The following is an 18007-nucleotide window of genomic DNA, read 5'->3' on the forward strand; positions in this document are numbered from 1 at the left end:
TAGACATTTTGAAGTTAGAACTTTGCTGATGAATAAACTAAAGGCGATGAAAGTTAGAATTACTGATAATGGAGAGAAGGCCTGAACTTCATGGATGAGAGGGTGATAGAACTGCATAATAAAAGTAACAACACGACCCTATATGAGAAGTAAAAAGAGTATGTACAAGCTCTTGATCGAAAAAAAATTTAAAAATGGTGTTACCACTCTATGGTCACAAACTAAGTAACAGAAAGAAACTAAACCAACAAGTTTTGTAGAACTTAACAAATAATTTAATTATGAAAGTTATAACTGAAAATGTGAGAGAAATTACATAATGAAGTGAATCCCAAACAATCCTGAAAAAGTTCTATGAAAGTCCAACAGAATGAAAAATTCCGAAAAAAATTTCAGATCCGGAAATGTATTGGTTTGCTGTCAAAATGGCAATGTCATTTACAATAGTTCCAAAATAGTATTCTAGTCCAATGAGCGCTTTCTATTTCCACTGAACAATCGAAACAAATATGTTTCCTCTGAGATACTTTCTTAGTACAACATAAAACAGACCTGATGTTACAGTATGGACAGAAGAAATAAGAATGACTCCAAAACAGGAATGAAAATCTGATTGCTCAGTTCTCTTCTTATATACACCTTCACAGTGTCCATATCGACTTTATGTCGCAACATACCCCACATGACAGATCTTACTACTCAATCTAATATGTATAAATACATCTTCATGTGACCTAATTCACCTAATAGGAATTAACTTTATTCTTCCAAGATACCACCTGACTGATCTGTCTAATAGAAAAAGGCAATATCTCGTAAACGTATTTATTAATAATTCTATTATTAGTAAATGTCAACACATACGTATCTATTATAGAAACTATGCAATTTTACGTTCTCTAATATCTTAACATAAACCCTATGTGAGTATGAAATCTAGCTATAAACAACCACTACAATTTACAGCCATGAATAAAAATTACAAAAATTAGACAAAATTATGTATCAGGGGTTACAAACATATAGATATACATAACACCTGCCCTCATAAGGAAAAGAAAGATTTATGCAATAAAGCCTTCCTATTCAAACGATAACAGCAATGAAATTGCATTTGAAGATGTACAATGAATGTACTAAATTATATACAAAATAAAACAATTTCGAACTCCTTTACACGTGAAAGTGCATCAGCGCATTGATTTTCTTTTCACTTGATGTTCCAAATATCGATGTTGTATTCTGGCAAGATCAAACTTGATCTCAAGAATCTCTGGTTGTTATTTTCATTGTGTTGATGAAAGTAAGGGGGTTGTGATTAGGGCCTAACCGGAAATCGCCTCGGACATTCGCCTCGGCCGAATATCCCATTTTTCGGTGCTATTCGGAAGTATTCGTCTCGTCAAATAATACGTGCACAAATGGTTACAAGTAAAATAATTCAATAAATAACGAACGTTAAAAAAATAGTTTTTTAATACATAATAATTTAGTTAAAAAAAATTATAATTACACAAACAGTTAACATTCCATTGGACTTCATGAATCATGATTGATGATAATTTATTTAACTCAATTTCCTTTAGTAATTTCACTAGCATTCCCCAGGTGGCGTAACTTTTCTGCTTCCGGTAAATATTTGAGTGCAGAGACGCCATTTGTAAAAAAAATCTTAACAAAATTTAATTATTATGTATTCAAAATAAAATTAATAAATTATATATATATATATATATATATATATATATATATACTCATCGAAAAATGTCTACTCCGAAATTAAGTAGCGGGATTTGGAGCTTTTTCACTATAAATGCTGTGGACGAATCGAAGGCAAATTGTGATGTCTGCAATGAAAGGCTAACACAAGGCGGCAAATATGCACATTCGTGTGGAACTTCAGCTCTAATAAATCACCTTCGATCCTTCCATCACTCTGAGTATGACGAATACACCAGATCCACAGAGAGCCACAAAAGAAAGAGAGATGATGAAGAAGATTTAAAGAGGAAACACTCAAAGCAAGGTAACATCGATTACTACTCGGTTCGTGCCTGGATCTGGCAAATAGTATATCAAATACTCGGATTCGGTACTCGGTGAAAATTATCTACTCGGTTAGGCCCTAGTTGTGATCACTGAATACAATAACTGGAGAAGGAGCTGAATTAACATACACTTCAAAGTATTGCAAAAGCCAAAAGTCAAACACTCCTTCTAGATCGTGGAATAATTTCTCTGTTGCATGTTTAATATCTTTTTTTTATAAATAGAATACTGGACGTCCCATGCCATTTTTATCTTCCTGAATTAATATGCCACCGATCCCTGCATCAACAAACATTAAATGGTTCATTGAAATCTGGAGTAAAAGATCTAGTGTACTTTTAAGTATGTCCTTGAGGGGCTCAGCAATTATGGAAAATTTGGAGCAAAATTTCCAATAATATCAAGCCATCCCGAACAACTGGATAAATTCCTTCTTACTGCTAGGCACAGAAATTCGGAGATAGCTTTAACCTTATCTTCTACGGGCTTGACTTGACCATGTCCCACAATATTTCCTAAAAATCTTACACAAGCTCAACAAAACCAACTTTTACTAAAATAAATTGTTAAATTTGTCTCACTCAATCGAACGAAGAACTTCCGGACAGTTTCTGTTGATCTTCCCAGGAATCGCTTTGTATAATGACGTTGTCTACATTCACATCACAGCCATCTATATCAGATGCTATCATGTTCATTAAGCAATGAAATATTAAATATTTTCTTTGACAATTCCAATTGTCCATGGACAATTTGTCAAAAAAACGTGTTCAAAAGAACTAAAACTGGCCAGATGACAAATAAGACAAGATCTGCAATGTTTGGAAACATCACTTTTAATTTCCGGCCAATAAAAATGATGTAAGATCTTGTGGTAAGTCTTATTAACTCATAAATGAACAGCCAAAGGTGTCTCATGGGCTAAACTAAGAAGTTCTCTCTATAAGACTTAGGAATAACAATTTGATACCTTACTGACTCATCACCAGTGGGTACCTTAGGTGGTCGCCATTTTCTCATCAGGACCCCAGTAACAAAAAAATAACAAACTGGTACTTCTACTGCTTCAGTTTCACTAATAGCCCTCTGAAAAAAAAAACAGGAAATTTCAGGATCTTTTTCCTGTTTGACGGCAAGTGATTGTCGTTGTCACCCTGTTAGAAGTGAGAATGATTGTTAATAAGAGGATCACTGTGATAAATACCTTTTGATTGATCTATACCAGGAGCAAAGGTGACCTCATCAAATGCCTAACCAATACATGTGTCAGCTAAAAGAATAAGTTTCTGATCAATTTCAGGGTATAAGTCAGGGATTTCATTCTTCAATAGGATCATCTTTTTGTTCAAAACAAGGCTTATTAGTTACAAGTGGATTAACCACAACCTTACCTCCAGCTAAGTCATTGCCAAGCAATAAATGAACACCCTGAGTTAGCCAAGAATTCAAAGCTGCAATAGTCACAGGTTCTGAAACTAAGTCTGAAGGCAAATTAGTCATCTGCATCTCTCTTTCTTCTTTCTGCATTGGCATTTCCTTTTCTTCTTTCTGCATTGGCATTTGTCTCTTTTCCCCCATCTTTTTTCCTTCTTAATTTGAAAATCTTTTCCTCTTTCTTATTTCCTATTTTGGATTTCCATCATTTTGTTTTAAAGCTGATGTTTTCTTAATTTTTTCCGTCAGTTTTTTTTAAAACCTTCAAGAATACACCTCTCTGAACTATGATCTTAGATCGAAAATCATGTTTTCAGTGGTCAGCTGCTGAAATGTTTGCTTATTGGTGTCGTCAACATTGCAGTCCTCAACGGAGCCATTGATCAAAATCAATGCAAGTACTATTTAAATTTATCCAAGATAGAAGTCAACCAAGATGGCCAGTGAGAGGTTAGTACTCTGCTTGTCAACTTCCTATCTATCAGTGAGAGATTAGTGCTTCTATCAATCAGTGAGAGATTAGTGTTTCTATCGATCAGTGAGAGATTAGTGCTTCTATCGATCAGTGAGAGATTAGTGCTTCTATCGATCAGTGAGAGATTAGTGCTTCTATCATTCCATGACAGGTTAGTACTTTGCTTGTAATCTTCCTATCATTTTGTGAGAGATTTGTACTTCTTTCTATCCGTTAGAGGTTATTGCTCTGTTTTTCAATTTCCTATCAGTCTATACTTCTTTCTATCCATGAGAGGTTATTAATCTGTTTTTCAATTTCCTATCAGTCTGTAAGAGATTAGTACTTCTGTCAGTCTGTGAGAAGTAAGTACTTTGTTTGTCAACTTCCTATTAATCTATGTAAGATTAGTGCTGCTGTCAATCCATGACAAGTTAGTTGTGAGAATGTGAGAGGATATTACTCAGCTTCTTATCAATATGTGAGGGATTAGTACTTCTGTTAATCTGTGAGAGATTAGAACCTCTAACGATTTGTGAGGAATTAGTAATTTTATCAATCTGTGAAAAATTAGTACTTCTATCATTCTGTGAGAGTTTGGTGCTCTGCTTGTCAATTTCCTCTCATTCCGTGAGTGGTTAGTACTTCTATCATTCTGTGAGAGGTTAGTACTTCTATCATTGTGAGAGGTTAGTATTTCTATCATTCCGTGAGAGGTTAGTACTTCTATCATTCCATGAGAGGTTAGCACTTCTATCATTCCGTGAGAGGTTAGTACTTCTATCAATTTGTGAGACATTAGTACTTCTATCAGTATGTGACAGATTAGTACTTCTATCAATCTGTTAGAGATTAGTACTTCCATGAGAGATTAGAACTTCTCTTAATCCATGAGAGGTTAGTACTTCTACATGTGATATACTTGTGCTTCTATAAATACATGAGAATCTAATAATTATATCAATACGTGAGAGTTTAGTACTCTGCTTTCAAACTTCATGTCTATGTGTGAGAAATTAGTGCCTCTATCGATCAGTCAGTGATAATACGTCTATCTATCCGTGAGACAGTACACTGCTTGTCAGCGTCTTATCAGTCTGTGAGATTAGTACTTCTGTGAATCCGTGAGAGGTTAGTAATTTGTCAACTTCCTATAAATCTGTGAGAGGCTTGTACTTCTATCAATCCGTGAAAGATTATTATTTTATCAATACGTGAGATTATTATTTCTCTCAATATGCGAGAGATTAGAATTTCTATCAATATGTGAAATATTAATATTTCTATCAATATATAAAAGATTAGTATTTATATCAATACGTGAAAGATTAGTGTTTCCATCTATCCATGAGAGATTAGTACACCACTCCCTTGATAACTCACACCCTGATAAATTGCGAACCTGCTTATAACGAGGGGTCAGGGGTGAATACCATTTTTTAAACCAGAAAATTGATCCCTATTTGTTGAAGTTGAAGAAAATCGCGATCAAAATTAGTAACGGAAACTGATGTATTGCTTGTTTTATCGTCGAAAACGGTAGATAGGACCTGGAAATTTAAATCAACACCTTGAAAAATCAAATTTAAAAATAGATCATACATCATTTTACATTTTCTTTCCAAACGACATTCCTAGTACACTGCAATTAATGGTATGTAAGGAAATTTTGATCAATGAAAATGTCACTTACGCCAAGTGGAGGCAGTACTTTAAAAAAAAATACAAATTAAATAATTAAAATTTGTGTTCTAGTTCTATCTTTTAGTTCCTTTTAAGTGTAATCATCATAAATGCAATGTGTCTTCATGTAATTAAATGTAAAATGCATCAATCTACCATAAGAGCTATGTCCGCAAGTGTTTCTCTGAGAACCTAATTCAGTGCCACCTGTGTTTTGATAACTTACTTCCAGAAGTATTTGTTGTATTGTTGCACTGAATTAAAAGCTAGCCTCCTTTGTATTTCCATGTTAATTTGTCTTTTGAAACAAACGAAGGAGGTGGAATAAAAGTAAAATTAAAAGGCACGAAAATCCTACAAACTTAAAATCTAGCGGCCCTGGTTGTATGTTGGGTGAACTCACTTCATTTGATCAACTGAACACTTATAAATGTTTTTGTGTATGTAACATAAACTACCTTAAATTAACCGACTCTTTCATAACTGTGATCAAAGATAACAAGGCAGCCAAGCAAAATGAATACTTCGTAAAATAAAGAGCTTGACTTCATAGATACGGACCATTGTGGGCAAGTGAGTTTCAGAGAATTCTTGAGCTGGCACTTAGAGATATCCTCAAGGATAAGAAGTTTCATTATTACTTCCAATGAAATCACTACATCACTAAGAAGTTTCATTATTACTTCCAATGAAATCACTACATCAATATTGTACTAATTGAACAATACAAAAATTGACTTAAGACATAGATGACTGTCTCACGAAATAAATGTCACGTGTTTTTGAAGAAAAGGAATCTTGTTTGGTGGTGTATCTATAGTTAGTCTAATTCCCTGCTCTTTAGACTCCGGATTTGACAGGATAATATTAAACACCACTAACAGGAACCAGACTCATCAAGAAAACAAAAAGCAGTGACGTAATACAACAATTTTTTGTTTTTTTGCACACACGTTTATTGCGATTTCTACAAAGACCTTAGCAGATGAAAACCATACAACATGAATGATGATACACAGCGTGAATCTGTACTGCGAAGAGCAGATAACATCAGAAAGAAATGAAAATCAAACAATAACAATGTAATACAGCAATTTATGTGATTCTCTAATTATTATGAACGAAACATCATATAAATTATGGAGAAAATAAGCGTCATAAAAGACACATCAAATGCAGGACGATAGTAGCTTTTCAGGTCATCAAACTTTGGTTGTGTTATTGTATGATTTCTTTTCTGGTCCTCAAAAGTCAGCTCCCTTCTTCTCTGATTTCTTTTCTGAAGACTTCTTTTTCATCTCAGCTTTAGTTGAACTGTCTAGGAATTCCTGATAATAGAATGTGTCATGGTCAAATCAGTAATTTTTATGTAAGACAAAATTGATTCTTGTTTTCCACTGCTGTCCTAGAACAAATTTCTATGTTTAGGTAGACAATATAAGAGTGACTATGTCATTTCTTCACTTTATCCAAATGGTGATTTTGGTGGCTTTTGTTTTGTTTGTTTTCTTTATTTTGTTTTGCTTTTTGTTTGTTTTATTTTTATCACATTATATTGTTTTGGGATTTAGTTTAATGTTTTACATCAATTTTACACATTATTAGCTATGGCATGCAGAGGAAAAGGGGAACAATTTTTCAATGACACACCAACTAGTCTAGTCGGCCTGGCTGGACGGTATTTGAACCCATGACCCTTGGATTATGATGCTTTATAACTCTGCTACTGCATCTGAGTTTACACTTTTCTTAAAGGGAAAGTTACCATTAATGGATGTTTCACACTGAGTAGCGAAATCTACAGGCAATAATGATAGCAGGAAGGTTCGTTATCAACAGCGAATTACAATATTTTGCTTAGGATACTTCTGACATTTATGTGATTTTATGTCTCTGGCAACAATAATAAAGGATGAAAAATAATGTTATAATTTGTAAAAGATTAGCTATATTTTTATCTTTGAAAAAGAGTTGAGTTATTCCTTCATTTGGATTAAATCTTCCTTAAGGAGAATAAAATATTCATTTGTAAGGTGATTATAATCATAAATAAACCGTGAAACATCTTGAGTGCTGGAGAAATATCAATCATTAGTGACTAAAACATAAGAAGGATATTTTAATAAATCGTACATTTAGGATGAAACTTCAAGATGTCATTTAGTAAACTTGAGCCTGTATCTTTATAAAGGATTTAGATGGCTTGTGAGAAATCATGGCATCAAAAAGCATACATGAGTAGGTCTCAAAAGTCTTACAAATCTTATAGAAAGAGGTTGATATACAAATGGCTGTAGTTTTATTCCTAGCCGTGATGTAAAATATTTGTTTCCAGTGAATAGATAAAAGCACTTGCCCTCAAGTTCTTGCTCATGAAGAAAGGTTTGGTGACACCATCGTTTCTTTCGCAATCCTCGCAAAAACAGATGAAGATGGTATCAATCGCAATCTGTGGAGTTAGAAACAAATTAAAAAAGTTTGAAATTATTTTGACTGAGAGTGTGCTGGCAGTGAATTGGTGAGCATAATACCTATAGCCTGTTAAGTCAGAGGGAAGACATTGACAGAATCAGATTTATTGGTGTTGACTTCAACATATGCCAGTTACTAAAAGTATAAGAAGCATTCATTGTGACTGATTAATAATTACATCAACCATATATTATTCGCACCACACTTGTCACCCATCTATAGTTGTGGTTTTCTGAGTTTTCCAATTTTCACCAGAACTGTGCAGTTTCTTCCACTTGAATGACCAAAGATCAGCTCCAGTGAAAATAAGACCCCATGATTATGAAAATTTTCTTACATTTCCTTGATCTGACATTATATTCTGAAGTATAATTGATTTATGATCTTAAATTATCCAATGAGACTTAAGAATGTTTTTATTTCAGTCCGAATTTTGTGTGAGAATGATTTTGAAAATCTTATGCCCTATCCTTGAAAGTACCAAATATGAATTATTGTAATATTATATTGATTGCACAAAAATTAAAAATGATTATAACATCTAAATTCAAACAATAATTTTGGTAGCAATACATGTTTTAAATTTGTTAAAATATTTCAATTTTGTTTTATACCATTTCATAACATGCCTGATATATCTAACAGGTAGATTTCTTCGAGAATAATCACGTTAAAGAGATGAACATCATGTTGAATGAAAATGGTAACCTTTAAAGCTAACATAAATCAGTCGTATATAAATACAGATATATATTTCAGGAAAAATTGTTAAAGAAAGATAAAGAAAAACTAAGCAAGAGAGTAGAAAATTTTACCTCATAGACGACCATAAAGCAGTGGGAAATGGCAAAGGCGAAAGCACACGCTAGTGAAATGGGGGCCCAGATGTAATTGATGTCATCCCTATTCTGGAAAAAGATATAGCGAGCAATCTTTTACAATATTGTAAGAAGAAAACAAAAGCAAGCAAGAAAAAACGTTATGCAAGCTACAAATCAAGATGATAGAATTAAATGTGTTATTATTGCATGGATTTTTCTTTAAAAAAATTCTTTCATGCATAATGTAAATATAAAAGTTGACCTTTGTTTGCCTGCAAAAGAGATTGCTATTTTCCTAATGATACTTACAATATGAAAAATGATTGGCACATAAAAATAATGTACATTGCTCCTCATAAACTAAATGGTTATTCCGAAGAATTATACTTGGGAGAAAGATTGAATTTATATAAAGTATATATCTTGTAACTATCTCCAGCATATTATGACCTTATCAATGCATTTTTAATGAATCCGTATAGTCACACATATTCATTCATGTTAAGTATGTATGAATGAGTGTGCGATGATACCCTGATTACATTTATGATTTTGTATTTTTAAAACATTTTAACGTAACCAATTAAAAAAATTGAGATCCACATGGCAGATGGGTCAGTCATGACCAAATGATGTTATCCTCATTAAAGAAAGCCTTTTATTATTATTATTATTAAATTACAGCTATTTTCGAAACATGTGGCTAGTTTTCCCTATGACCGTGACACACAATTTTGAAACACTATCCACTGTCTCAGGTCCTATGATTAACTTACTTGTGAAATCTGAAGAAATCCCCACTTTGTCAAGAGGAGTTGTAGCATCCCCAAAGGGAATGTTTTATGATCCCCACCTATGAACAATTTTATCTTTTAACACCAATATTTGACTGCCATTCTTGTGGATGTTTTGTGTAAATTGGTATTCATGTGTAATAAAGCTGACAACAGACCCGCTTAAGGTTCATTTTGGATCTTGTAACCTTCTAATCTTCGCAAATTTATTCAACATCAAGTGGTAAGGTTACTTGCAAAGACTGGGCAATCAATTCTAGGTTATTGGAATATATAAATCTTATCAAATGGATTCCTTATAACTGGATCTTTGTGCTTCATTTTTTTTTACATCCACCATCTCTATTTATCTTTGGTAAACTTTCATGCTGAGTCTAATGATAATCTATGGAATACAATCAGGAAATATTTTCCTTTCCAAGGGTTTGATGGAGAACATTTGAGAGAATGGATTGTGACAATAACAGCAGGTGGGTCAAAACGATGTGATTGGTTGAGAAAGCTCTTACCACAAATGCAGTGCAAATTAAAACTGTAGAAGCTTTCATGGTTTGCAATCGAAAATTTGGGATTTAAAAAAGAATTCTGATTTATTTCAAACAGTGTTATGTTATACCCGAAGCTAGCCCCTTTCATGACCCTATACTAGCCAATCCTATTCACAGTTGATCATGACTCACGAGCAGTAACAAAAAAACAAAAACATTTAAGACATATTAAGTGATAATATATTAAAGTTTACTTTCTGAAGAGGAATAAATAAAGTCACTTTAACTGAACATTATTATGGTTTTGATACCTTTCAATGGATCTTATGAGGGAAGCAAAATTAATTCTTTCTTGCACAATTAATTGAAAAATAAAAAGTATAAGATTAATAAATTTCAAGCCATTGGTTGAGCAGGAATTATAGTAACAGATAGGCAGTCAAGTCAACAGGCAATGAATAGGGCTGAACAAAGCCTGGCTCAATTTCTAATATAATGGGAGGGTAACTGAACTATGTCTGGTTGTAAGCTGAATGCCTTACCTTAAGAAGTTCATGACCAACGACAAGGACGACACCCACCGTGCAAAGCTTCCCAATGAAAAGCACAAAGTCACCTACAGAGTTGATGGCCACCACACGGAGTGCATTGTTCACAATTAGAATAAAGGCCTTCCTAGCACTCTCACAGAAACTCTTCCCATATATTGCTGTAATATCAATGGTAAAGGATATTAATAAAACCTAAGGATGCAACAAACAGTTATCCCTGATAGTAACAGGCCTGAATCTCAGCAGTAATTTATGCACACGTTCATTTAATGTGCTCCTTCATTTCATGATAAAAAGCAAAAGATGACTTAACGAAATGATTTTGCAAATTATGTCATGTTTCCACTCTTCTTACAATTCCTTTACTAGATTTGGTACAGCAATAAAGGAAGCAAAGCTTTCAGGGCAACTAAACTTACCTATTTCTATGTAAGCATTTCTGTTGATGTATTGCAGGAATTTCTCAAAGCACCATAGACAGCACTGTAGAATCTTCAGCATGAAATCCACTACCTTACTCGTCCTCCCCTTTAACCTGCAAGACATGTAGTAACAGTATGCTAATACCTGACCTCTAAGTCTCATTACATTTAAGCATGAAGTCCAACTCAAGTGCAAAGAATAAGACTTTTTTTATTTCAGTAATTTTACTGAAACATATTCTGTAGCCGTTGAAGATCTATACTTTTCTGAGATCAGTTTCCTGTATTTATATGCTCATTTTCAGCGACATGGATATGTGCCAAAAACCATCATTAACTTTTTGGTTTTAAACCTGAGATTTAATTTCTTGCTCAAAAAATTCATGTTCTTTTGTGCACATTTCAAATTACATGAAGTCAAACAATATCTTTTGTCAATTACATCTGACACAGATTATCACAAATCTTTGCTGGCGTTCATAGTGATGTAATGGTAGGTTCTACATATGATGTACATTTATTTATATTTAGTCTTCTCTCAAAAGATAGTCACAGTACAGCATAAAACACCAGATTCCATGAAAATGTTGCAATTATTATGTGAAATCCAAATGTAAATGCTGGGTCAACCTGACTATAAACATAGCATCAATCCGGGCCCAAGGTACTGCATGTCCTCACTTATAAGACAAGTCCTACTGCAAACTGCACAGACCCTGATCTGCCATCACATAATGTGCTGGCTGATCTGGATCTGTTCAGCTTCTTATTAATAATTAATGGAATATACAACATAGACCCTGATGTGCATGCACCTTATGCCTCGGCTGATCAGATCGGTGTTGTTTTCAGTTTGACTCGATATAAAATCTAGTATAGATGGTAAATGAACTATCTGCACAATTTGCCATTGACTTCTATGGATAGGTAAATGCATCTGTTGGGCCTAAGGAACTTGTTTCTTGATACATATTATTTATAATCAGAGCTCTGTGGGGAGTAAAAAATGCATAGCATTCAATACAAGTGTTAACTAGATTTGTGTTGTGTGGAAAAAATTAGAAGCTAAGATAAACTTTCATTCACATGTTTGATACCTAAATAGTTTGAAGAGTTTATGCGAACTGAAATTGTCAAAGAATATACGGTGATATAAAAGTCTTTTAATCAAGAGAGATACAAATAAATATCAAAATCAGATGATATGCGCTTGTACTTCGTGTCCACATTTTGAAATCAAACTTTGGAAAAATTAAATAAAAAATTAAATTTCTTTTTAAAACATCATATACAAAGTGTAGTAAGTGAATGTTTAGCCAATTAATTTTTTTTATTGTTGGTAATCTAGTAGGAGAACTAAGCCTATCACTCACTTATTCTGGATGTAGGCCAGCACGAGTCGCACGAATCTCACCAAGGCTATGATAAAAGAACCAAAGGCAACTGATCCAAGATGGTACCTAGAACAAGAAACGAAAGACTCTTACTGTTCAAATCATGTGGTGAAAATTCCATCCAAAATATTGAATCAAAATTATGGAGGACATACTGATTTATTTATACATGTCTGAGTTGAGGTGTTTGCATTAACTATGACATTACTACACATGAAATAGTATTGGCATCAAATATTAATATTTACCAAAGTTTCTCGGGGATAATAAATTGCAATTAATTATTGGCTTATATCATTTTTTTTATACATGTTTAATGTATAAATAAAGAGAGATGTCCTTTTGATATTATACAATTCACTGTTTCATTCTGCATTCATGATATCTATCATATTTAACATGAACATTCTCTCCCACCCACGCCATTTGACTGATATTTTGATTCCTACTTTTGCATGAGATTGATGTCCGCACTGGAAGGAAGAGCAGAAATACATTGATCACTTATATCACCTCTTGAAGAATACAATTATTTTCTGATGAATCAATGTTGTTGATTTTGTCTTCATCAGTTGTCATCATCAACATCATCCTTGTATTCTTCTAGTAGAAGAATCAATACAAAAAGGATTCAGCAAACATCAGACTTCTGTTTGCTGATAATAATAATAATAAAAATAATATCAATAATAATAATAATAATAATAATAAAGACTTTATTTATAGAGGTAACTCAGTCAGTTACAAAACTAATCTACCTTGAGGCCTTCTATCTGTTATGTACAATATATACAGCAGATACAACATGATGTGAAGAGTTTGGCTTGACACTAAATAATTAAGTAATTTTAAAATTCAAAGTATCAAGCCTGGAACACATGCACAGGCATCAGTGAAAACATAAACATATGTAAAACATAAAATATCATCTTGCATTGAAATATTCAGCCATGAAAATAATGTAAAATTACAGAAAAGCAGGCTATATTATTTATACTAGAACTGTTCAATGTTCTAAAGATTACATCCATTTAAGACACTGATTATGAAAAGAAGAAATGCTAGGAGACTGCCGTATGTTACTGGGAATGTTGTTCCATACCAGTGGACCAATATATACTGAAAACTTTTTTTAAACAATTCCTTCTTTGGCCTTGGTATAATGTAATTTTTTCTTCTTATGGACCTTAAATTTGGAGTACCATCAGCATCTCTTTGGTGAAAGATATTGCTTAGATAGACAGGAATGGCTTTTCTGGATACTTTATACATCGATTTGGCCTTTCTAAGAAATATTCTTTCATGTATTGTTAAAACCCTTATATTATTCATTGCATCCTGAAAATTGTCTACACATTGATCTAGAACTAAATGGCACGCCCTCTTTTGGAGTCTTAAAAGTGTTGTTATGTTTGAATTAGAGGTATTACCCCAAATTACATTACAGTAGTCCAGATATGGCTAAATATAACTTTTATAAAAGATGACCCTATACTGAAGAGGAATGTATGTTTTGATTTTCCTTAGTAGCCAAAGATAAGAATTAACCTTTTTTGAAATATGTTTAATGTGAATAGACCAAGTAAGATTGTTATCCACAAAAACACCAAGAATTCTATCTTGTCAAACAGAACCTGGAATTTGTCGCTATCTAGGCTTGCTCATTTTTGTTGTGTTGTAACTAGTAGGGCTTTCATTTTTTCTGTATTTATGATCATACTGTTTTCCTTACACCATACTTGAAGTCTGTTGAGAGCATCTTGTAAATTATTTTCAAGTATTGTTTTGGCTTTACCAGGGATGGTCCTGGCTTTTAAAAAGCTGTCGCCAAAAAAATCGCCAACCTCAATGTTTTGTCGCCAATTTTCAAAAAGTGTCGCCAGAACAAGTAGTGTACATTTTTTCAAGTGTTAATTTAGTCTATTAATGTAACAGGCAATGAAAATTACAAAAGATGGGTTAGTTAATACTCTAATTACAACAAGCATTAACAAAATGTTACAAAGTGTTACATGAAGATCCGTCGCAATTTTAGGGCTGCCCACTTGTTGAATGTAGTTTCAAAGTCTAAATTTTCACATCTGTACATGCTGATTCTCATTAAATTCTCGAGAGATGAGATGCAGAGTTTATTTCTGATGTCAGTTTTTATGAGGTTCATCTTACTGAATCCACGTTCACAGTCTACAGTGCTGACAGGTGACACCAATAGTCTCTCAGCAGCCCCCCCCCATGGCTAGCTTCACAAAACTTGTAGTGAATTGCTTCCTAAATCCCACTGAATGCTGTATAAATTTTCTCGACAAGCAAAATAGGATCTCCATTCCCAAGAATGAAACTTACATGAGTCAACACCTGGCAATATTGGACCGTATATATAAGCATAAAATCTCACCCAATTTAGGGATTCTTTCACTCCTGTATTTTGAGAAATAAATAATTATTATTAATTATGCAAAACCGTTTTTTTTTTTGCTGCTTCTTGTTGCAGAATTTAAGTCTCTGCAGCGGTAACACGGATTGATGGCAAAAGGAAAAGATCAATGAGTAAAATGCTGTACTGGCGACAGATATAATTGTGATTGAGATTTTTTCCATTTGCTTTGTATTTATACACAGTAGTCGGTACTTCAAAGGTTATCAGTTTTCTATGAATTTTCAGCAAAACTATTGTATTGGTATATGTAAAAAAAAAACAACAAAAAAAAAAAGAAGGATTAGCCATTCAATTAATTGTATCTGTTCTATTCGCGTCTTCAGAAGTCGGTCAGTTGTAGGTATAGTTCGGTAGCATGATTGACTGTATCACAGCATACAGTACTCAGCCCAGATGTCAGCATAAGCAGATTATGATGTAACAATGCACTGTAAAGATGGGGTTGTCAATACGAACAAAGGATCATTTGTGTAACAGATTGATTCCAATGCATTGCTTAGTCAAGTTTGTGGCTTCCTTTCGTTTTCCCTTTTAATTTATCCAGTCCAAATCCATGATTGTATGTACAAATTAAATAACCCAAAAGTATGTCGCCAAAAAAATCACCAGATGGGATATCTTTGTCGCCAATAAGGAAAAAAAATCGCAATTTGCGACATTGGCGAAGCCCAGGACGATCCCTGGCTTTACCAATCTCACACAGTGTAGTATCAACTGCATAGAGGTCAGTGGAAGGAACTGAAGTTCCAATCTTAAAAGGTAAATCATTGATAAATAGAATGAATAACAGAGGTCCAAGGACAGAGCCTTGTGGTACTCCATAATTAATATTTTTACTTTCAGAAAGCTGACCATTTAAAGATATTTTTTGCACTCTATCGGTTAAGTAAGAAGTAAACCAGTTTAGGGAGTTTTCGCTGAATTGACAGATTTTTAGTTTTTCAAGCAAAATTTCATGGTCTACAAGATCAAAGGCTTTATGAAAATCAACCATAATAGTGCCTACCATTTCTCCTTGATCTAATTCTTTCAGCCATTTATCAATCAAAGATACAAGTGCAGTTTCACAGGAGTGATTCTATTGAAATCCAGACTGATTATCATGAATAAGATCATAAGTGTTCAAATAGTTGAGAAAAGAATCATGTACATGTTTTTCTAGTAATTTGGACAGACAAGGAAGGATAGAGATGGGTCTATAGTTATTTACATCATCTTTTGCTCTTGCTTTATGCAATGGTATAACCTTGGCAGTTTTCCATGTTTGTGGAAATTCATTAGACCTAATACTTTCTTTGCAAATGAAAGCTATACTCTCTACGATTGCAGGTGCAGCTACCTTTAAGTAGCCTTGGTTCAATCATACCAAGTCCTGTAGCTTTACAATGATCCATTTTTTAAATATATTTCAACACCAGTTCAGGACTCATTTCAGGAATTTCAAACTTTATATTGTTTGGTAGTTTTTTAGCACAAAAATGTTTGAGTTCCAGATATCAGATGAAGTTCTGGGTTCTTTAAGTTTTTCAGCAATTTGAACAAAAAAGTTGTTAAAAATATTTGAGATGTCAGTGGTATTATCAGTATAAATGCCCTCATGATTGAGGGATAAAATTTCAGCTTTACTCTTACATTTGCCTGCCCCAAACCTTGTTCACTTTGATAGCTTTGTGATTATTTTGGTTTTCATCAAGCACTTTTTTATAGTGTGCTTGTTTTATTAACTTTATTCCTCCAAACTGTATATTTCAGTTTGATTTCCTACTGATTGTAGTTGATCTCTTTGCTTTATTGCTTCTAAAATTTCTGGGTAGATCCAGCCTAGCTGGTGGTTTATCCGGTGTTTTTTTAAAGGGGCATGCTTGTTCACTATACTGATGAACAGATCTGTCCAAGTATCTAAAACATCATCAATATCTTCAAAGATTTGGACTGTATTCCATGGAATCTGTTTCAGATCTTCTAGGAATTTAACAGTATCAAAGTTTTGAAAGGATCTATGTAATTGATTTATGGATATTATATTTTCTTGATTTGCCATTGACTTAACGTGTTAGAAAAAATGCAAAGTGGTCGCTTATACCAATCTTTGGAACCATTACTTCCAAAACATTTTCTTTTGTGTTGGTATAAATATGATCTATAAGTGTTTTAGAGATAGATGTTACTCTGGTGGGTTCATTTACTAGTTGCTCCATACCTAATGAAGCAATAAAATTCATCCAATTCACTTTTATTTGATCATTGAGAAATTTTTTATTTACATCGTCTAGAATGTAAAATTCTTTCTCTTGACATTTGAAATTTTATCTACTTGAGGTTCACAATATTCACACCAATCAGTATGTGAAGATGGGGGTCTGTACACAAAACCTACTAAACAGGGCTTAGCTTTTTCTGGAGTGAACTGTAGCCAAATGGATTATATTTCTTGTATTTCTAGGTCTTCCCGTCTTTTACAAATAGAGTACCGGTTCTAACATACACAAGGAGCCCACCACTGCCTGTTTTCCTATGCTTTCGATAAGGTTTGTCATAGCCATTGATATACAATAAATTTTCACCCTGATTTTCTGTTAACATTGTTTCCGAGAGTCCAAATTAAATGGATATTATTATTTGGAGAGGTTAGCAGTAACTTCATTTGATCAATCTAAATTCCACGAAAACCCTGAATATTTAAATGACCTATGTGTAAACCTTTGCTAGAAACTCTTAAATTCATGAAATTTATATATACTATTAGAAGCACTCAAGGAGACATTAAAAGTACTAAAACTATGTTCACAGTGATCATCATTACAACTATCATTACTGTATAAAAAATTGGTTTTTCCACAACTGCATTTTCTACTTTTATAATCATTGTATAAATATGAACTATCAGTCATATTTGAATATGTACAAGTAGCTGAAAAGTTTCCACATTCAGAACATGCATCAGCAAGGGGATCAAATCTGTTTTGACAAGGGATGCCTGGTGTATATGACAGTCCTTGATAGATGTA

General features: G+C 33.3%; 1 protein-coding gene and 1 long non-coding RNA gene across 2 annotated transcripts in view; one reads left to right on the forward strand and one right to left on the reverse strand.

The window, feature by feature from the left end:
• Positions 1-1792: 1792 nt before the first annotated feature.
• The window catches only part of LOC149807046 (uncharacterized), a 32462-nt gene continuing 16247 nt past the window's right edge, over positions 1793-18007 (forward strand). Inside the window, exon 1 of the long non-coding RNA XR_016421696.1 lies at positions 1793-2026. This is a non-coding gene — a long non-coding RNA (uncharacterized LOC149807046). The remainder of the gene's footprint in view (positions 2027-18007) is intronic.
• The window catches only part of LOC149807047 (choline transporter-like protein 1), a 135581-nt gene continuing 124110 nt past the window's right edge, over positions 6537-18007 (reverse strand). The window contains exons 15-20 of the mRNA XM_089961160.1: positions 12542-12628; positions 11166-11281; positions 10738-10904; positions 8908-9000; positions 7977-8069; positions 6537-6948 (exon numbers count right to left, since the gene is read on the reverse strand). Of these exons, the coding sequence (XP_089817286.1) occupies positions 6865-6948; positions 7977-8069; positions 8908-9000; positions 10738-10904; positions 11166-11281; positions 12542-12628 (640 nt within the window). The 3' untranslated portion in view covers positions 6537-6864. The remainder of the gene's footprint in view (positions 6949-7976; positions 8070-8907; positions 9001-10737; positions 10905-11165; positions 11282-12541; positions 12629-18007) is intronic.

This window comes from Sinohyriopsis cumingii, chromosome 1, assembly GCF_028554795.1.
Source record: "Sinohyriopsis cumingii isolate HCF-2022 chromosome 1, ASM2855479v2, whole genome shotgun sequence".
In the NCBI taxonomy this organism is placed as follows: Eukaryota; Metazoa; Mollusca; class Bivalvia; order Unionida; family Unionidae; genus Sinohyriopsis; species Sinohyriopsis cumingii.